The following is a 20,268-nucleotide window of genomic DNA, read 5'->3' on the forward strand; positions in this document are numbered from 1 at the left end:
GTGTTGGACCGAGGTGGAAGTCTTTCTTCATAATTATAATCGGTGATACCCGTATTCGACCTCTTAATTTCCGGTGGTCTGCAAGTTTAAGCCATCCAACCTGACCACGATCCCCGTAATGGTTGATTCCCGAGGTCTTACTGGTTCGATCGTATTCTGGTGGCCAGTCTTTGCTTGTAAACAGGCCGTCAGACAACGTGAAGACAACGAACGTATGAGCTTTTGATTTCCAAGTTCATTATTTACCGCCAATCGTTATGTACACACACGAGGTTCACTCACATAAACTTCATTTAAGGGCGAAAGATCAACTTCCTCCCAGACTTACTCCGAGTCACTCGCCTATGAATCCGTCTCCTTCTGCACCTTAGCCACAAACTCCCCGATCCTCGACGCCACGACCTGCGCACTCTCCTCCCAGCCAATGATGGCGCCCATCAACAAAGTATCGTGGACGGCATGTTCCTCGTAATACACTTCGATGTTGCCACCCGCCTTCTGCATCTGGCGGCACCACGCAGTGCCGTCGGTCTCCAGGATCTCCGCCTCACCCATGCTCACGAAAACAGGAACCTGGGTCTTCCAAGGGTTGCCAAGAGGCGTCACATATAACAGATTCTCGCCAGTCACACCGGACGAGTACACCTTGGCACCCCAACGGAGGAACGACACGGGCAGGTAGTCGGTGCCCCAGTGCTCGTGCTGCTTGTACACCGAGTCCGGCCCCAAGCTGGCGAGCGGGTCGACCCACGGGGCGATCAGCACGGCGCTACTCGGGGCGGCGATACCGAGGTCCTCTCCGGAGGTGTCGAGGTAGCGCAGCAGGGCAATCACCAAGTTGCCACCAGCGCTATCGCCGCAGAGCACGATACGCCGGGGCGGGATGCCGAGGGTCTGGGCCAGGTACAGATAGCTGGTGACGACGTCTTGCAGCGCGGCGGGAAACGGGTTGGCGGCGGCAACACTGGCGCCGCCGTAGCCAGACAGGCGGTATTGCGGCGCGAAGACGGCGCTGACGCCGGCATTTTCGATCAGTGTCTTAGCCAAGAAGCCGCTGTAGCCCGTGCGGCCGTCGCCTAGAACGAAGGCGCCGCCGTGGATGGGCAGGACCACGATGCCCTGTGTCAGGCGCGCCATGAGCGCCTGCTTGAAGCCCCATTTCGGGTGAGGGCGGCATGCCGGGATCAGAGCCTGCACACACCAGACGGGGAGCCGGAAGAAAAGGATGAAAAGACCGCCAAAGAACTGATAGAAGAGCCGCAGAGGCTGGTATGAGAGGATCGGGAAGCTCTCGCCTTTGGTGCCCGCCATATTCGAAGCTCGCAATGCGGCTACCGCGAAAAATCGGAAATTTCCGATCAGTGAAAGAAAGTCGATGTGATGATTCCCATCACAAGAACCACAAAAGGGGAAACCTCCTGAGAAAGCTCATCAAAAGGATCGGGCGGAAAAGTCAGCAGCTTATTACCTACAGCTACAGATCGTGTCACAAACATTTCACCTTTCCCATTGCGACCTCAGGAGGCATCTAAGCGGGGACTTTGGAACATCGTAAATGCCTGCGTCTCATTTTCGCTGGCGTCGATGGGCTTTCTTTTTCCTGGATTCGTGACTGTTTTCCGGCATCTAGGTTTGAGTCTTTAGGATCAACAATTCCCGCTTCGCCATCAGGCAAGCTCCGTCCGATGCCGTTCTTTTCAGGGCACAATCTCGGCCAAACAGCACTCGCACGAAAGCCTTGTTATTCGGACCGTTTGATAGGACCAACTTTAGCTTCTGTGGAGCCTTGGGGTTCGGATGGAGTCTGTTAGTATGTAGAGTGGATATCACATGACTAGCAAATACACGCACGCAAGCCAAGCCGATGCCCATTGCGGCGGCATCTACCGCGATCGAGCCTTCGCCGGCAAGCAGCTACCCTGATTCCGGCCCTCATTCCGGCCTTGATGACGCGGTGGACCCGTTTCATGCGCTGAATCTCTTGCGACGTTTTCCCTGCAGAGCCGCCTCCAAATGCAACATTGGGACTCAGGAACCTCACGCGGCCGGCCAGATCAGGAACCGCTCAGACCACAAACTCTACGGGATCTGCCGTATCCTGACTATTCTACACAATTTTGTCTGTCAGGGGGATATGGAGATGATGGGTATTAACCTGCTTCTCCCCCACCAAAGGAGCGGAAAGGAATCTTTTTTGCTTTCGCTGGACCTTTCTGACACCAGTCAACACCCAGCCTGATTACTCTGTCTTCTTGTTGACTGGCCACGGCTCAGGGTGGTTAGCCTGGACATGCAGACAAAATGGCATCGACGACGACAGCAGCAACGACGACGGAATCCGGCGACCATGCGGACACGGCGATTATCGCTATCAATATCGTCCTGGCGGTCATATCGACCGTCACCTGTGCCGGACGATTCTGGGCGCGGAAGCTCACGGGAGTAGGATGGGGACTCGATGACTGGCTGGCGCTGGCCAGCTTGGCCGTGAACCACGCCTTCTGCGCCGTCACCGTCGAGGCCACACTCAATGGCGGTCTGGGCCGGAGCATCGTGGTGGTCATGGCCGAGGATCCAATGCAATTGGTCACATTTTTGAAGGTCAGCGAGCTTTGCTTTCCGGGAAGACAGTGAACTAGTTGGAAGCTGACCAAGTGTTATAGTGCGTCGTCGCGGCTGAATTCTGCTACGGTTTCTCGTCGCCTCTAATCAAGCTGTCCCTTCTGACCTTCTACTGGCGTGTCTTTCCCACGGAATTCATGAAGAAGGGCATCTACGTTTTATCAGCAGCATGCATTGGCTGGCTCATCGCCATTTTCATCACCAACTGTGTACAGTGCATTCCTCTCTCGTACACCTGGGAACAGACTACCGACCCCGGAGCTGGGACTTGCATTGATCTGATCCTCTACTTCGTTGGCAACTCGATCGCAAACAGCTTGATCGACGTCTTGACGCTGGTGCTGCCAATTCGCGAGACCATGAAGCTGCAGGTTAGCTCGAGAAAGAGGGTGGGCATCTGCTGTGTTTTTGCCCTGGGCAGCATGTAAGTAGACGCTCTGATACCATGGATGAATCAGGCGCCATATACTAACGAAGGACTTCGAACAGTGTCGTGGTTGCCAGTCTAGTGCGTTTCGGCTCTCTGGCCTCTCTGGCCTCAATCGGCGTAACGGACATGACCCGTAAGTGCAACTCAAGAGTGTTCCATGATTGTATGCCCACGTTGGTTGACCGTTTTACAACAGAGCAATACGCCCTCATGTGGACAGCCACCGTCGTGGAGATCTACGTCGCCATCATCGGCGCCTGCGCAGTCACCCTCGTGCCCGTGTACCGCAAGATGCGCTACGGCACGCCCTGGTCGACCCACGACATGAAGTCCAACCAGATCGCGTCGAATCAGGGCGCCTTCGCGGGCACGGGCGGCGGCGGGTCGCGGCCTAGGGTTCACCACAACTTCAAGCGCTCCGCGAACCACGAGCGCCTGAGCACGAGCAACGACTCGGACGAGTACCTGAACCACGGCAGCGGCATGACGTACTCGGTGTCTGGAGCGACCAGTGCCAAGCGCGAGGAGTTCGGGGATGATGTGCCCATGGATACTATTGTTGTCCAGAGGGATGTTACTTGGGAGGAGGAGCGGAATGTGAGGCAGCACGTCTAGGGGCTTTACTCCTGCCATATAATTGTTGTATTTGTACTCTGCGTGCACATCATATCTCCACGAACGCGAGATCCAAACTCGCTGCTGTCCACAAATAAGGCTTGCTAGACACTACCTATGGTCTGTGAGAGTTTCAGCTCTGCAAATAATTACTTTGTCAGTATTGCCTGTGGAAGCCTTCCAGCATCATTACCTAACTCTACTCTGGGCTTCCACGTGGCACGTGGCACAAGACACGGAGAATTCCATTTTCCCGAGTAATTCTGGAGCCGGCAAAGCCCGTCCCCTATCGATGTGGGAATCCTGAATTTTGTGTGCCCACCCTCGCGAAATACGACCCGGTATTCAGATGACTTACCACGCATATGACCCTCGGACAAGGAATCTTGGCTGTCGATCGATACCGGATAGAGTCTTCACACGGCAGACAGTTCTTCCTCTGGGAACTTTTCCAGCACGTTCAGTGACGATCGTGATTGATCTGAGGAGCTCCGGAACATCCGATATAATTGGTCGGTGAATTGGTGAACAGATGACGCCAATTACTAACATTATAGATCGTGCCCCCTGGGCGAGGAGAGTTCTTCTCGCCATGGTATATATAGCCGCGTCGTTCTTGGCAGGGTATAGCCTGATTAGTTTGCTTCCGTCTCTGCATTGTATCCAACTGGCGAGTTGAGGCATCAACTCCCAACCCCACTCTTTAACAATATCTCTTACTCTTCTGGCCTAATATGGCGTCTAATTGGGCAGGCATTACTGCCCTCCTCGCGGCGTCAAACCTTGCCTTGGTTGCTGCAAAGCCTATCGCTCCCCGTGATGAGTTGAACCCGAAGGTAGAGATCGACTATGCCAACATCACTGGACGGATCAACGGCAATATCAAGGAATTCCTGGGTATGTCCAAACAAGCCACTAGTGCATGAGATGAGGTATGACTAACATCTCCAAGGCATCCCCTTCGCCTCTGCCGGCCGCTTCGAGCACTCGCAGCTCTACACTGAGCAGCTGGGCGAGTTCGATGGCAGCAGCTATGGCCCCATCTGCCCGCAAAAGACGACTGCGTCGATCCTGTCCATGAACTCCTCCAGCAGCCTGATCTTGGGCGAGGCCGGCACGGCAATTGGCCCCGTCGTCGGATCCCTGGCCGACACCGTCTTCAACACCATCGGACAGACCCGCAGCGAGGACTGCCTGCTCATCAACGTGCAGGCGCCCGTCGATGCCACCAAGGGGGACAAGCTGCCCGTGGTGATCTGGATCCACGGCGGTGGGTATGAGGTCGGCAGCCCGTTCACTGCCACCAGCGAGACGGACGCCATCCGCGGCACCGTGCCGAATTACAACGTCGGTGGTCTGGTGCGGACCTCGGTCGACCTTGACCAACCGATTGTTGGCGTGTCGGCTAACTACCGCCTCAACGCCTTCGGTTTCTCTGCGTCCAAGGAGATGGAGGAGGCCGGACTGCTCAACCTTGGACTTGAGGACCAGAGGGTTGCCATGCAGTGGGTCCAGGAGCACATTGCTGATTTCGGCGGAGACCCGGACCAGGTTGTTATTATGGGCGAATCCGCTGGCAGCTGGTCCGTTGTGGCGCATTTACTGTGGGATGAGGGCGAGGGCGCAACTGATCTCTTCCGCGGCGCGATGGCCTTGTCTGGCGGACCGGTCATGGTTGAGAATGCCGAGCGTGCTCAGCCGTTTTTTGACCACATGGTCGAGAGAACGGGATGCAACAGTGCCACGGACAAGATTGCCTGCTTGAAGGATGCCGACTTCGACGACATCATGGCGTCCGTCAACGACGAGGGAATGCGTAGGTCAAGCTCTGCCTCTACCCAAAATAAAAGAAACTCTGCTGACTCTGTGTTTTTCGTAATTAGTTCTTGGACCTCGCTCCCTGGCCTCGACATGGACCATCCGCCCCGACGGCAAGCACCTCAAGGACTCTCCTCACCGTCTGGCTGCCGCCGGTAAGATGGCCTCAGTGCCCCTGGTCACAGGCGACATGCGCGACGAGGGCACCCTATTCTCCCTGCTCGCCCAACTCGAGACCCTCACAGACGACGACTTCGCCAATTACTTCAAGGACATCTGGTGGCCCAAGGCCACCGACGCCGAGATGGCCGGCCTCATGGACCTCTACCCCTCGGACATAACCCAGGGCTCCCCCTTCGACACCGGCATCCTCAACGCCGTCACCCCCAACTTCAAGCGCCTCGCGGCAGTGGTGGGCGACTTCAGCTTCCAGGCGCAGCGCCGCAACCTGCTGGCGCACTACAACACCTCGGAGCAGGCCGTCTGGAACTATGTGACGGACGTCAGCATCCCCTCGGCCGGCCTGCTGCCCGACCTGGGCGTCCTGACGCACCTGCCCGTGCTCGGCTCGTTCCACGCCTTCGACGTCTGGTTCTACATGTTCGCGGGATTGCCGTACGCACTGAGCGAGAACACCAAGGCCTATCAGGCTACTGCCATCTCGTTTGTCCGCACTCTGGACCCGAACAACCACGGTTTGGATCTTGCCGACTGGCCGAGGTATTCTGAGGGTGATCTGGAGACGTACAACTTCAAGGAGAGCGGGCCCGAGGTGGTTAAGGATGACTGGCGTGTTGAGGCCATGCAGTTCATTAATGACCACCCTGATTCCTTCTTGATCTGAGTACATAGGTAGAACCACTAGCGAGACTTCTCTGGGTGACGCATCTGCTCGATCTCCGTAATCACCCAACAGTGGAGCATGTAATATTTTGATTGGGACCAGCCCGCAGTCTGGTTATCGCTTCAAGCTGCATCAAGCTCAAATATGTAAGAGCTAACGGCTATAAGTTCCCAAAAGGTTTAAGTTTACTATTGTGCCATATGAATGTCTCGGAACCCACCATTGCCTGCATGGGTACAGATCCTGGAGATTATTAGACTATTGATAGGTAGAAAATTCAGATCTAGACCCAGACAGAAGCGGGGTCAAAAGCAGACTTACAAAGTCGTTTCGATCTTCAGAGCCCCCTCGCAGCTTCTCGTCCCGGAGAGCCGAACTGTTGGAGAGACAGATGTTTATTTGGATTTCCAATATGCTTCCCGTTGCTCTAGTCGCTCAATTTATGGTGCTTGTTGCAGCTTTACCAGCTAATGATAATGCCTCGACCTGTTGCAGAGATCCTCCTGTTCGCAAAGAGTGGTAAGCCGAGCACAGTCGTGCAGTCTCCATATCCCTAGTAGTCCAGTCTCCGAGTCGTGCTGACAGCATCTTCTTGAGGAGAGCTTTAAGCAAGATCCAGCAAAGATCGTATTTCGATTCAGTGCTGTGTCTCCAGGACATACCGGCGAAGTCGGGATTCGAGCCTGCGAAAAATCGGTTCGATGACTTTCAAGCGATCCACAGCAACCAGACACCAGCAATTCACTGGGTGGTGTGTACTTACTAGATTCCACTCCACTAAGTCCTGAAACTCTACGAAGACATGAGCTGATCAAGGGCAGGGGCATTTCAATTTGTGGCATCGATACTTCGTCGCGACATATGAGAAGGCTCTGAGAGATGAGTGTAGATATGAAGGAGGCCAGCCGTATTAAGTGATCGAAACTGGTAGGAGTCATGTTCTCACGATGAGCTAGCCAGGATCTCACAGATACTGGGACTGGTCTCTCGACGCATCGTCGACCAACAATGACAGCACTGCCATCTACAAGACAGCCATCTTTGATCCCACATACGGATTCGGGGGGAACGGGCCGTATGTTGAAGCAACTGCTGAGCAGAATCCGCTGAACATCACTGGTCATACTGGTGGCGGCTCTGTCACGACTGGTCCCTTCACTTACCCCGAGTTCAAAATCAACGTTCCATCGACGGGATGCCTCAAGCGCCACTTCACCCCGTGGATCATGAACTATTTCGCTTAGCAGGCCTTGGTCGATCACGTCCTGAGTCAGTCAGACTACACCAGTTTTGCCTTTGCTATTGAGAACGTGCCGAGTTTCGACCAGCCGAATATCCACGGGAGCGGCCACTTTGGTGTGGGAGGCGTTCTTGGGACCATTGGAGATGCTTATAACTCACCAGGAGGTAAAGCCCGATTATCGTTTTCCGAAGTATCTAAGCAAACTCATGTATATCTCACTAATCTCGCATCTGCCTATAAGATCCACTCTTCTACTTGCATCATGGTAATTTGGACCGAATTCTGTGGGGGTGGCAGTTTAAGAACTTGGCAGTTCGACTGAACCAAGTTGGCGGACCCATCGCCCCTTTTAATTACGGAGGCAAGAATGTGATACTGGATTTTGATGTTAACACAGGGGCTCTTGCTGGCAATGCCACTCTCCATGATCTACTTAATCCAGTTGGAGAGATATTGTGTTATACTTACTAGTAGATGATATAGGGTAGCACAAAGTACATCATTAGATCCTCGTAGAAAACTTTAATTGTATGATCGCAGGTTCCAACCCAGAACAAAGACTTAAAGGCGCGCATGTTTGGAGAAGAGGACGAGAGCTTCTCGGCCGACCTGCATCGCGTGCGAGCACCGTGACTGCGAAACAAGAATGTCGGGAATTGATGGACTTGCCATTGTCTGCTTCGCATATTTGGTGGCGAATTTCAGGTAATGCCTGAACGGGAGGTAAAAACTCGGTCGAGCAATCAGTTGTGAAAAGTGACCAGCGCAAAGTCTCCGGGATCGTGGAGCTGAGATCCAAGCTGGGGGACAAATCTGCGTTTGCACACTGGTCAAGTACGTGTCAGGGATCATAAACTACATTTGGTAGGTGCCTCAGGAACTTGTGCCACACGCCCAACATTCCCTGGATTTGTTTCACAGACAGTATGTGTGGCGCCCTCACCGGTTGAAAGCATGCCTGCAGATAACCATTCCTTGGCGATAGATAATCCCGCAGCAGATTCACCTGGTCCAATCGGCCGAATATCCCGTGCATGTGTGACCACTCGTAAGCACGCAATAAGAAAATGGAGGTTGCAGTGCCTCAGCATTGCTTAGGTGTCGTGTGACACACACATGTGCACCAACCCCGCCGATCTTGTATGGCGTGTTTTCTTATTTAGTTGTTGCCTTCTCCCCCCCCCCCTTTTACCACCAGGGAATTATTTGCAGGCGAGCTCAACGCCGCGCCCCTGTTTGCAGGTCAGCATGGCCTCTCAAGCTCTAGGTTCGACACCTCGACCGTCTTTTTTGGACCGCGTTGGGATCTGGACATTCAGCGTCGTGAACAAATTTGTCGCATGGCACAAGCTCCCAGGGCTCATTGGTACACTGCAGCTATACCTTTTCCGTGTCGAACTACGCGAGCAAAACCTCTACGATGGCTACGCTTCTACGTCCGAGCAGGGCAACGCCCATGATTTCCCGCTTCCGAATGATCGATTTCTGCACGCGAGGAATTCTGATGGCACTTACAACTCACTGGAAATGCCTCTAATGGGCTGCTCCGGTATTCGATTTGGGCGCAACTTCTCAAGGAAGGAAACTGGAAAGCCGACTGAGCGGGACCTCTGGACTCCCAATCCCCGCATCGTGAGCGAACGGTTCATGAAGAGGGACAAATTCATACCAGCAACTAGCCTGAACCTCTTGGCCGCTGCCTGGATCCAGTTCCAGATCCATGATTGGTTCAATCATGAGACCGTGAGCACTCTGTTTCACACTACTTGATAGGCTTGCGGGACTGACCCTTGGAAAGAGCGAGGAGTCTTTTGAGGTTCCTCTCCCATATGGTGACTCCTGGCCAGGCGGAGAGATGAAACTACCACGAACAAAGCCAGACAAAATTTTAGACCCGTCCGACTCCGAATGCCCCGGCTACAAGAACGTCAATACGGGCTGGTGGGACGGTTCTCAGATCTATGGATCAAGTGAGATCTTGACCAAGCAACTCCGTGACAACAGCCCAGACGGGAAGCTGGAACTGGACCAGAAGGGAGCCGTTGCCTTTCTTCCCCGCGACGGGAATGGAAATCCACTCACTGGGTTCCACGACAACTGGTGGGTAGCGTTAGAGATGATGCATACCCTCTTTACATTGGAACACAATGCCATCTGTGATATGCTTCGGAAAGCATATCCGTCTTGGACCGGGTAAGCGCGGACTGCTCATGATCATCACTGACTCGAGCGCCGATGGATGCGGCTGGGCTGACTTTATTCCTAGAGACCAGATTTTCGACAAGGCGCGACTGATCAACTGCGCCTTGATGGCGAAAATACACACAGTGGAGTGGACACCAGCGATCCTGGCTCACCCTGCCTTAAAGATCGCCATGAACGCGAATTGGTGGGGATTGGCAGGAGAAACCTTGAACAAGCTAGTCGGTCGGATATCGAAGACGAGTGAGGCTGTCAGTGGCATTCCGGGGTCGGGCGCTGGACAAGATGGGGTACCATATTCACTCACAGAAGAGTTTGTCTCAGTCTACCGAATGCACTCTCTGGTTCCTGGTAAGTTCTCCACTATCACTCTGGTTGCCCCGAATTGTATAGTAACCTCTTCTAAGACGACATCGCCTTCTTCAACGCCAGTAGCGGAGAGCATCATTCAACGGTCCCCACGGTGGACTTGACATTCTCCAAAGCACAGGATCCCTTCGTTGGGCCCAAGGCACTATCCTTTGCCGACGCTTTCTATTCATTCGGAATCAACTATCCCGGTGCCATCACGAACCACAATTATCCAGACTTCCTCCGCAACCTGACCACACCGGATGGCATCCCAACTCGCGACCTGGGCACCGTCGACATCCTCCGCGACCGAGAGCGCGGAGTCCCGCGGTACAACCAGTTCCGTCGGCTCCTCCGGATGCCAGCGCCCAAGACATTCGAAGAGCTTGTCGGCGGCGTGAAAGGTTCAAGCCAAGCCGCCAAGGACCGGGCGGCGCTGGCGCGGGATCTGGAGGACGTCTACGGCGGCGACATCGAGGCGGTGGACGTCCTGGTCGGCAGCCACAGCGAGCCGCTGCCCAAGGGCTTCGGGTTCAGCGACACCGCGTTCCGGATCTTCGTCTGCATGGCTTCGCGGCGGCTGAAGAGCGATCGCTTCATCGCCACTCAGTGGAACGGCGAGACTTATACGCCTGAGGGGCTCAAATGGGTGCAGAACAGCACTATGCGGGATGTGTTGGTTAGGAACCTCCCTGAGTTGAAGGATGCGTTGCCGCCATCTGGTAGCAACATGTTCGCTCCTTGGCCGAAATTGTCGGCTTCGAAAAGCTACACTGGGAAGGAGACTAATGCTCAAAGTTCTTGAGTGAGTGAGTGATTGGCATAATGCATGTGGGTATGATGTGCCGGGAGAAGAGGGACAATGGGTAATCTGAGTCAGACTGCGCACGAGCATCACAAGGGCTGCTTTTCATACCTGGTTCTTGAGCATAACATCTATGACCTTACAAGTAGGCGGGATATAAAAATGCTGCGGTCTTGGAATGTGCTTATGTAGAGGGTCAACGGACAGGGTTTTCCTTGGATGTTTAATCTACTTCCACAACTTTAATTTCAGACCGCATGCTTCCCCCAAGATCCCCAGTGGAGCCTCTGAACAAGGATGCTGATTGTACGTCGAGGATGAAGATCATGCGTTTCCGTTTGAGGCTCGCAGAACTGACAGGAGTGCAATCTGGCTTGCCACCAGAGCAGGCCTGGGGTGGCGAAATCCGTACAACAGCCTTGCAGCTTCAAAAGGCCCTGCAGGTCTCAGCCGAGTATGTTTTTACTCAATCTCCCTTGGACGTTGTCTGGAAAAGCGGCTCTGCGCCGAAAGCAATTGCATGGAAGTCTTCGTGTTGGTTCTCAAAATCGCCCGAACAGACACCACAAGAGAAAGACCTACACACCGTTGGGTTCCAGATGTACAACAGAGATGGCAAATGGAGCATCAGCAGCCATCAGCTCCAGGCTGTGTTGGGATTGTGGTCTTGGTCACTAAAACGGTCAGAGCTCCTTGGTCCCACAGCTGAGGAACAGTTGATCCGCAGCGAAATGATCGTCGTTGAGAAGTCGAAAAGCGAAAATATCGAGACAGCATTGTATCTCTGGGTTACCCAGACACGGCAAGTACGGGATTACGGAACCGTGGACGCTATATCAAGACCAGACAACCTGTCGATACCAACATCTAGCCTCCTCAGCAGAGCCCAATCGTCAAAACAAAGCTCTGACGCCCCCGGACAAAGGGTTACGTCCAATACAGACGGACTCACAATATTGGGCATCCCGACAAATGGGAGTACGTCCTTATTGCAATTGATGGCCCAGGACGTCTACACTGTTTTTATCAACAGGATAGTCGACATCATCGGAGAGCTGCACGGTGTCGGGGACGGAGACGACTACTTGAAAATGCAAGGTCATTCCGTGTCGACCAGTTCCCGGGCTACGCCTTGGCTTGGGCTCTCCGATCCTCACATTGACGCACTTGCCGGTGCCCTCAGCTCAGCTGGCGTGGATACACGAGAGGAGGCACTTATGAGCATTGTCCCAGCATTTCTGCTCAAGATGAAGCTGCCGCTTCTAGAGGATGATGTTGTGGAGAGTCTGCTGGACCGGGCCAAGTACCTCCGGCGGAACTCGAAATTCCGAGACGGGGCTGCTATAATCATCTGGATACTTTCCAGATATCCGGGCAGGTCTTATAAGCGGGCTCTCCGATGCTTAGGTGACTTGTATCGAAGAGCGAGTGGGTCAACGAACGGAATTGACCAGCAATTTGGCCTGACTGGGATGCGGGACATGATGAAGCGCCATTCTGCACTCGCCTCGGACCATCAAATCGAAGATATCTTCACGTGCTATGAGCATTTGTACTCGACTTTCACCTTTGGACCCGTTCTACAGAAAGAATTTAACTACCAAGACTTCCAAAATACTCTTGAACAGTGCATACGACGCAAAAGAATCAAAGAGCTGGCAGGTCGAGTAAAGCTTGAACTTGCATTAAACACGACTTTTCGCTATTCTCTCACCGGATCCAAACAATGTGATCTCCTTCGACTTTTGGTATGGGCCATCGAAAATGATTTTCCAGAATTGGTTGAAGATCTTTGGCTGATTGCTGGGTCACCAAAAGATGAGTCTGGGAAGTCGCCAGTGCGCATCGCCTTAGACCACAAATGTGAGCTGGAAACATTTCACTCTCTCCTGGACTGGCCAAAGATGAACGTCGATGATGTGGTCGGTGAGACTACTTTTGGTTATTCTTCAGAAACGCCCTTGATATATGCGATTCAAACCAATCTTCCAGACGTGGTGCGTTCGATTCTCAGAAGAGGCGCAAATTTGCATCTACGCGACAGATCCGGAATGACACCACTACTTCATGCCGCTTCTCAAATCAATGAGATCGCCATCCGGGTTCGTTTTGACAGAGGTGATGAGGATCGAGTAGCGCTACATTATGATGCCATGGGAAACAGCAAGGCAGTCGTACAGCTTCTGGTTGAAAAAGGTGCTGAGATCCATGGGAAAGACAGGTGGGGCAAAACAGCGCTGCATTACGCTGCTGAAGCAGGAGATGAGGCTGTTATACGGCTTTTGCTTGAAAACGGAGCTGGAGTTCGTGAGAAAGACAATGAGGGCTGCACACCGCTGCGTCTTGCTTTCGCTTCTACTCCTAGATTGAACGTCGCCAAGGTTACTCAGCTTCTGCTAAAAAGCGGGGCTGGGGTTCGTGAGAAAGACAATGAGGGCTGCACACCGCTGCATCTTGCTGCTGCTGGCTGGACCAGTGAGGAAGTTATTCGGCTTCTAATCAAAAATGGTGCCGATGTGTCTGAGGAAGACAGAGACGGCCGAACAGCGTTGCATGTTGCTGCTCAACATGGTCACCGAAGTACCTTGCAGCTACTGCTTGAAAAGAGTGCTGAAATCGGATCGGTGCGTGATCATGGCTGGTCGTCACTGTGGTCTGTTATTCGGGACGATGAAGAAATGGCGCAATTGCTAGAGGGAAAGGGCATCGAGAAACCTTTGGATGAGGGGAGGAAGGAGCGAGAACAGGGACAAGAAGAGGAGGGAAAATACACTCTGGGGTGATGAGAAGAGCGGGCAGAGAACTCTGGACTGTGACTACAGCAATTGGATCCACATTCCACGGTTTCTGCTGAGCCTAGACAAACCTTACTTTCGAGTCCACAAATGCGCAGCTGATACCTGCTGCGCATAGTAATGGGCTGTTTTACGGCTGTTGAATCTGCGTACTTCAAGCCACGCGGCTGCTGAGCTGATCCGGGACCTTAGGGCAACATGTGAAGACCCAGGCATTCCTAGACGAAGAAGCTGGGAGCAGTACTACCTCAGTATTTCTGGTGGCGCTTCCATTTCTCTATACCCATGGTAAACTTTCCAGCCAAGCCAACTGCACTTGGCACAATAAGTCTGCCTCGTCCATTTGTTGACAAGCAGTGACTCTAAGGAAACGACTTCTGAGAATCGCGGCTCGAGAACGGATGTGATGGGGAGGTTGTAGCGTGGACCTTACAGTATAAGAGTGGCTTTGAAACAAGTGTATCTTAGTCAGCCGTTCGGATCTTTGTAGGTTTTAGCTCTGGAGGAGGCTCTTTCGTTGATCATATGAGTATAGCAGGATATGACTTCGTCCGGGGTTGGTACTTGAGAGTGTACTTATCTGCTTTGCCGAAGTCATTCAACAACCGCTAACACCAATTTCATCCATGTTCATTCTGGTATTAGGTGAGTCCGTCACCTCTCGTTCACCATTTATCAGCGAAGCTAGAACTCTTCCTTGATCTTATTGGTATGGTATTATTGTGTGCTTGGACAGGCTTGATGGAGCACAAGGACGTGGTTGTCTGCAGTGCAACGGATGTTCGTCAAGACGACTGCAACACCAAGTCATGATAGCAAGGGTATTGTGCTCAGCCCCACTGGGCAGGCTGAGACTCGGGTAATACGAACTGATTGTCTAAAGCCCGAGATGTCATGTTGCAGAAGCTCCATTGTGTAGCTGACCCCGAGATAGCGGAAACGAAATGAAGCCAGGGGTTTGCCGCATCCTTCAGCGACCGAAAAAGGAACAGCATTCACTTCCACAGGACCTTAACAACTCTTTTGGGACTGGAAGTATTTTGCACAGCCTCAACATCTAGCAACTATAAGTTACTACATCGTAACTCTGTGAGTGTAAACCCTCTAGCTTGGCAATTGACAGACGGTGTTCATCCTTGTGGCAATTCAGCTGAAGTTTACAACTCACTGTATTCGAAATATCGGCAGTCACTCAAAGATGGCTTACCCAGACAATGTTGGCATCAAGGCCATGGAGATTTGCGTCCCCAGTCAGGTCAGTGCTTGGACATGGCAAAGTCGAAAACTCACGGAATGTCATCTCGTATCTGTCTGCTGACCGGACTTGATAGTGCTTGGACCAGGCTCTCTTTGAACAGTACCAAGGAGTTTCAGTTGGCAAATACACCATCGGCCTTGGTCTAAAGTACATGAACTATTGCGACGATCGAGAAGGCATGTGTTCTATTCGCCGTGTTGAACAATGATGGTGCCACCAGGCTGAACCATACTGACCAATTCCAACCCAGATACTTGTTCACTTGCCCTCACGGCCGTCTCCTCCTTGCTCCGTAAATACAAAATCGACCCCAAGTCTATCGGGCGTCTGGAGGTCGGCACCGAGTCCCTCGTAGACAAGGCCAAGTCTGTAAAGACCGTGCTGACCCAGCTGTTCGAGCCAGCTGGCAACACCAGCTTGGAGGGCATCGACACGGTCAACGCATGCTACGGTGGCACGAGCGCCCTATTCAACGCAGTGAACTGGGTTGAATCCCGCTCATGGGATGGCCGCGATGCCATCGTGGTGGCCTCGGACATTGCCCTGTACCGGGAGGCGTCTTCCCGCCCCGCCGGCGGCGCTGGCTGCGTGGCCATGCTCGTGGGCCCTCATGCCTTGCTCTCTCTCGAGCCGAGCCTCTAGGGGACCTTCATGACACACGCGTATGACTTCTACAAGCCTGACCTCAAGGTTGAGTTCCCGGTGGTTAACGGGCACGAGTCCATCCGGGCCTACCTGTCCGCGCTGGATGGCTGCTACAAACGCCTCCGCGAAAAGGCGGAGGAGACGGGTGCTGAGAAGAATGGCCACACTGTCAACGGTGAATCAGCAGACAATCTCCCGGATCGTTTCGACTACATGGCGTTCCACGCCCCGAACTGCAAACTCGTCAGCAAGTCATATGGACGTCTCATGTACGAAGAATCGCTGAGAGGCAAGGAACTCGAGAAACTCTTTGTGACGCTGTCAAAGGACCGCTTCAGGTCGCGAGTCGCGCCGTGCATCGCAGCGCCCACCCTGTGTGGCAACATGTACACCGCCAGCTTGTACTGCTCGCTCATCAGCCTCATCATCAACATCGACCCGAAAGAAGCCATGGGCAAGACAATCGGCATGTTCAGCGTAGGCGCTCAGACGACCTGATTCTCGAGCACGCCAATTTGCTGGCAATTAATTATTGTAGTACGGAGGTGGAATCGCCAGCAGCCTGTTCGCCCTCAAGGTGACCGGGGACGTCAGCGACATGGTGCGCAAGATCGACCTCATGGGCAGGCTGGGTCGACGCCACATCGCCACGCCGGAGGAGTACGAGAACGTGAGACACTTGTTACCTTGCCCCGAGGTCCGTGGAAGCATGTGCTAATCACCCTGCCATACAGGCTTGTGCGCTCAGGCTCAAGGCTCATGGTTCCAAAGACTTCCAGCCCGCTGGGGACATTGCCTCCCTCGCCGCCGGGACGTACTACCTGCAGAGCATCGACGAAGCCTACCGAAGAACATATGCTGTCAAAGTCTAAGGAAATGCCCATTGCCCTGCTATTCATTCAGCTTTGAGATCGGAACAGGGCAGAGACACACCAAGTCGCCATTTCTCAGTCGGCCCATAATGCCACAAATGTATAGTGCGTAATTGGAATAGAATAGACAATATATTTTAAGTGACTTCTCGGGTATCTTCGCCAGTAACATTCCTCCCTATATAAAAACGAGTGACATAGTGTACAAGCCTTTCGAAAGGCAGTCGTAGGCACGTCGCCATTGCAGATGGCTGTGCGGTGTGTTTTTGGTCTTTTTGCGAAGAATCGTCATGGCAGATAACCAGTATCAAGCAAAGTCTCTCTCTAGCGTCATCTCATGCAGAGAGTTCGGTCGCTCACAAATAAAAGATGTTCGTTGAAGAGGTCGCTGTCATTCTCTGACATGGACGATTGTGTGGATGTCCGTGATAAGCAATATGATTGAATTGGCCGCTTATGCCATTACTCAGAAAGCCGCCTTGCTCTTCCTCCCATCCCGGAGCATGACGCTGTACTCGCTCCTCTTGCGGATGAGGAACGCCAGCCCGAGCATGAAATCAGTCGTGTACTTGCCAGCGGGCAGGTGCATGAGCGGGTTCAACATCCTCGCCGCCAGCCGCTCGGCAGTCATCTCGTTGACCTCGGCGGCGTCGGCGACGTCGCCCCACAGGTTGAGCAGCAGCTTGAACAGGCTGCGGGCGGCGCCGCGGATGCCGAGCAGGGCCTCGTCCCAGAAGTCGATGCAGTGGTCGAGGCGCAGGTGGTTGGGCACGGTGGCCTGCTTGGACAGGACGATCCAGCGCTTGGCGACGGCCTCGGTGACGAGCGGCTTGGGCAGCTGCTGCAGGAAGAGCACGATGAGCTCGGCGGCGTCGTAGACGTCGTAGGCGGCCCAGTCGATGTTGCCCTCGCCGTAGTAGGGCGCCGTGCTGAACCCCTCCTTGAGTGACGCGACGCGAACCATCGACTCACCGCCTGCCATCTCGCCGCCGAAGATGTGCGGGGCTTGCACGCCGCCGTTCTCCTTGATGAAGCTCACGCACGACAGCACGCAGCGCGGGAAGTCCCGCCGCGAGGAGCCCTTGGACCCGTCGTGGTGCGTCTTGACCGTCGCGGTGGCCATCTGCATGCTCTTCTTGAGGGAGACCCCGAAGATGTCGTCCGGCTCGGGCTCCTCTGGCGCGGCCTCGGCCGTGATCCTGGGCGACCAGACGCTCACCCTCCTGAACATGGACGAGAGCCTCGACGAGTTGCTGCGGATGCTCGCGCCCGTGGAGGAGACGGCGGTCGAGGGGCGCAGGCCCTTGGAGCCGCTGGCCGAGGTGGCATTGGTGGCGGTCGTGTCGACCGACGGGTTCGCACGGTGGTGAGCTCGTGGCGTGGGTGGTGATGGTGGCGCTGGGGGTGAGTGTGCGTATGATTGTGGGGTGGCGTCGGCCCTGGCAGCCGGGATGGCGAGAGCATTGCCCGGGCCTGCGAGGGCAGAGAGTATGTGAGCCTTGCCGGAGCCGGCGGCATTGTTGCTCGTGCCAGGCCTCGTGGGTAGGCCAGGGACACTGAACGAGCTGCGTCGGCCAAAGAGCCGTCGACCAGGCCGGCTGTTGCTGTTGTCGTTGTTGATGCTTGTCTTGTTTGATCTCGAACCAATGACGGGATGGGGATCTTGTGCCCGGGGCCCGCCCACGATGGTGGTGGTGACTGTGCCTGCGGACGAATACATGCTGAAGCTGCTCTCACTTCTCGGTGGTCGGATTCCCCTCAGACTGCCCACTGTCGACAGAGCATCGCCGTCAGACCGAGGAAGGCTGCGGAGCGAGCTCATGCGCCGGGGCACGACGGGGTTGCCTTCCGAATCGAGGACGCCGTAGTCGCTGACGCTGCGGACCGACGAGGGCCTGGAGAGCCCTGGGATGTGACCGGTCCAGGGCGAGAGGGACGAAACATGAACCATGGAATTGGACCGTGCAACGGCCTTTGGCGGTGGGGTGGGTGCGCGCGCGGCGGCAGCAGACGAGGAAGAAGAGGGCTCAGGGAGGTCCCCGAGCCCGTCGATCTCGTCGATGAACTCGTCTATCTCGACAATGGGCAGCGCTGGCAGGCGAGGCAAGCTCGGTAGCGACTTGTCGTGCCGCAGGCGCCGGCCAGGGGGCGAATCAGGCTCGTCCTTGGAGTGGCGACGGTACGGGCTCGGGGGCCCGTCGTTCATGTCGATGGCGCTGTCTGGTGCGTCACCCACCGACGAGGACCCACTGTGCGTATGACGATCTTCGCGATCTCCTGCTGCTCCACGTGCGTGTGCCTGGGCCTGTCGTGGGGGCGGCCGTGCCTCCAATCTCTCCGCCTCCAGCCTGTAACCAAGGTTTGTCGCCTGCAGCTGCATCGCGTCCAGATACTTCTCGATGTCGGACACGGCGTAGATGGACCCGAACTCGGCCTGCAGCCTCGCCCGGAGGCCACCCATATTGCCCATGACACGCGTGAGGTCGCTCTTGATGTCATCGTTGACCGACGCCTGCCGCTCGATTGTGTCGCGATACCCGGATGCGTCGCTGTCGATGGACAGCCGGTCGTTGTCCCTCTTGGTTTTGGTCCTGCACGTATATAAAGAAATGTGGTCAGCCCAGCACATCCATCATCTGCAAATAAGCAATCCAATTGAAATGGGTGGTACGCACAATCCAACGAGGTCTGTCACCACGGCCAGAGTGGATTTGTATCCCTCCAGCGTCAGCCTCAGCTTCTCCATGTCTCCCCGTATGGCCATCCATCTGTATTTCTTGTCCCTCGCCGAGAGCCCCAGCCCATTGCAGACGTGCATATATCCTTCAATCTGGTGCACTATGCTTGTGCAATGTTCCAGCAAGGGCGGAGTCCGCTTGGCCAATGCCTCGGGAAAGCTGGAGGCGTCATCTTTCAGGATGTCGAGGACGCCATCCAGGGAATGCAGTTCGGCGAGGACGGCGTCGAGCTCTGCCCGTGCCTCTCTGACCTCCCGGATGAAGCTTCGTAGGGTTGGGGACGTTTTCGAAATCGCATTGTTGGTCGCAAAGCACGCCGTCGAAATGGATCTGTAGAAGATGGAGAATGTTTGTTAGTGCTGCGCCGGCGGTTGAACCAAGCAAGCTCGAGTGCTGTCCCGTTTGTGCCGGAGCTGCACGAAACAGTAGATGCTGATACAGCTGCATGCAGAAACAGTGGCAGTGGACGCCAAGGGGCCCTTCCTCGATCAAACGGGGACTAGAGCAGCCGGGAAATTGCGCCTGAGGAGGACAGGAGACTCACATGTAATCCATGGTGCCCGCAACGGCCAGCAGTTTCGCGCCTCTGCCTCTGTACAAATAGTATGGATATTCAATTCACATGTGCCGGCCCAGTCAAGGGAAGGACAGGAGGAAACAGAATGTGAGATTAGACGAGTGGGCTATTGATCGTGAAGTGGGTGAGACGGGACTTTTCAGGTCCTGACCGCCCCCCAGAGGCCACCCTCCCCCCCTACATAACAACAGGATTCTTCTTTTTTACTTCGCATTAGCTGACAGTGGTACGCAGGGCCGCCGCAATCTACCAAGTACCCAGACTACCCACTGCAACGCAACCACACACGTTCTAAAGTGCAAGCAGCCCCCAGGAGGCGCCATACAGCAGCTAACATCCTTGCAAGCCGGTCTTGTAGTGCACGAGTAGGCTGTCGAGGAGCCAGCGAATCCGCGACCGTTGACACCGCATGTTGGGCTGGCCTGTGGCTTGTCTGGCGGTAGCGATCAAGGC

At 54.6% G+C, this 20,268-nt stretch overlaps 7 protein-coding genes across 7 annotated transcripts; 5 read left to right on the forward strand and 2 right to left on the reverse strand.

Moving 5' to 3' along the window:
• Nucleotides 1–342: 342 nt before the first annotated feature.
• INS49_005407 (uncharacterized protein) lies at nt 343–1,311 on the reverse strand (the record flags this gene model as incomplete). The annotated part of the gene is made up of 1 exon (XM_043166187.1): nt 343–1,311. The coding sequence occupies one exon, from the start codon at nt 1,309–1,311 to the stop codon at nt 343–345; it is 969 nt and encodes a 322-aa protein (XP_043017219.1).
• Nucleotides 1,312–2,301: 990 nt separating this feature from the next.
• Nucleotides 2,302–6,329, forward strand: INS49_005408 (uncharacterized protein; the record flags this gene model as incomplete). Its single annotated transcript, XM_043166188.1, has 7 exons — nt 2,302–2,601; nt 2,664–3,046; nt 3,112–3,185; nt 3,249–3,649; nt 4,492–4,564; nt 4,620–5,483; nt 5,551–6,329. The coding sequence occupies 7 exons, from the start codon at nt 2,302–2,304 to the stop codon at nt 6,327–6,329; spliced, it is 2,874 nt and encodes a 957-aa protein (XP_043017220.1).
• A 476-nt stretch (nt 6,330–6,805) lies between these two features.
• Nucleotides 6,806–7,573, forward strand: INS49_005409 (uncharacterized protein; the record flags this gene model as incomplete). The annotated part of the gene is made up of 3 exons (XM_043166189.1): nt 6,806–6,848; nt 6,932–7,080; nt 7,286–7,573. The coding sequence occupies 3 exons, from the start codon at nt 6,806–6,808 to the stop codon at nt 7,571–7,573; spliced, it is 480 nt and encodes a 159-aa protein (XP_043017221.1).
• A 1,247-nt stretch (nt 7,574–8,820) lies between these two features.
• INS49_005410 (uncharacterized protein) lies at nt 8,821–10,930 on the forward strand (the record flags this gene model as incomplete). The annotated part of the gene is made up of 4 exons (XM_043166190.1): nt 8,821–9,315; nt 9,371–9,672; nt 9,803–10,025; nt 10,265–10,930. The coding sequence occupies 4 exons, from the start codon at nt 8,821–8,823 to the stop codon at nt 10,928–10,930; spliced, it is 1,686 nt and encodes a 561-aa protein (XP_043017222.1).
• A 317-nt stretch (nt 10,931–11,247) lies between these two features.
• INS49_005411 (uncharacterized protein) lies at nt 11,248–13,713 on the forward strand (the record flags this gene model as incomplete). The annotated part of the gene is made up of 1 exon (XM_043166191.1): nt 11,248–13,713. The coding sequence occupies one exon, from the start codon at nt 11,248–11,250 to the stop codon at nt 13,711–13,713; it is 2,466 nt and encodes an 821-aa protein (XP_043017223.1).
• Nucleotides 13,714–14,923: 1,210 nt separating this feature from the next.
• On the forward strand, nt 14,924–16,500 carry INS49_005412 (uncharacterized protein; the record flags this gene model as incomplete). The annotated part of the gene is made up of 6 exons (XM_043166192.1): nt 14,924–14,980; nt 15,057–15,177; nt 15,234–15,571; nt 15,626–16,105; nt 16,167–16,298; nt 16,363–16,500. 6 exons carry the CDS (start codon nt 14,924–14,926, stop codon nt 16,498–16,500), a joined length of 1,266 nt encoding a protein of 421 aa, XP_043017224.1.
• A 466-nt stretch (nt 16,501–16,966) lies between these two features.
• On the reverse strand, nt 16,967–20,226 carry INS49_005413 (uncharacterized protein; the record flags this gene model as incomplete). Its single annotated transcript, XM_043166193.1, has 4 exons — nt 16,967–19,091; nt 19,176–19,568; nt 19,783–19,828; nt 20,151–20,226. 4 exons carry the CDS (start codon nt 20,224–20,226, stop codon nt 16,967–16,969), a joined length of 2,640 nt encoding a protein of 879 aa, XP_043017225.1.
• Nucleotides 20,227–20,268: the final 42 nt, after the last annotated feature.

The sequence above is a fragment of the Diaporthe citri genome (genome assembly GCF_014595645.1).
Source record: "Diaporthe citri strain NFHF-8-4 chromosome Unknown scaffold_17, whole genome shotgun sequence".
Lineage (NCBI taxonomy): Eukaryota > Fungi > Ascomycota > Sordariomycetes > Diaporthales > Diaporthaceae > Diaporthe > Diaporthe citri.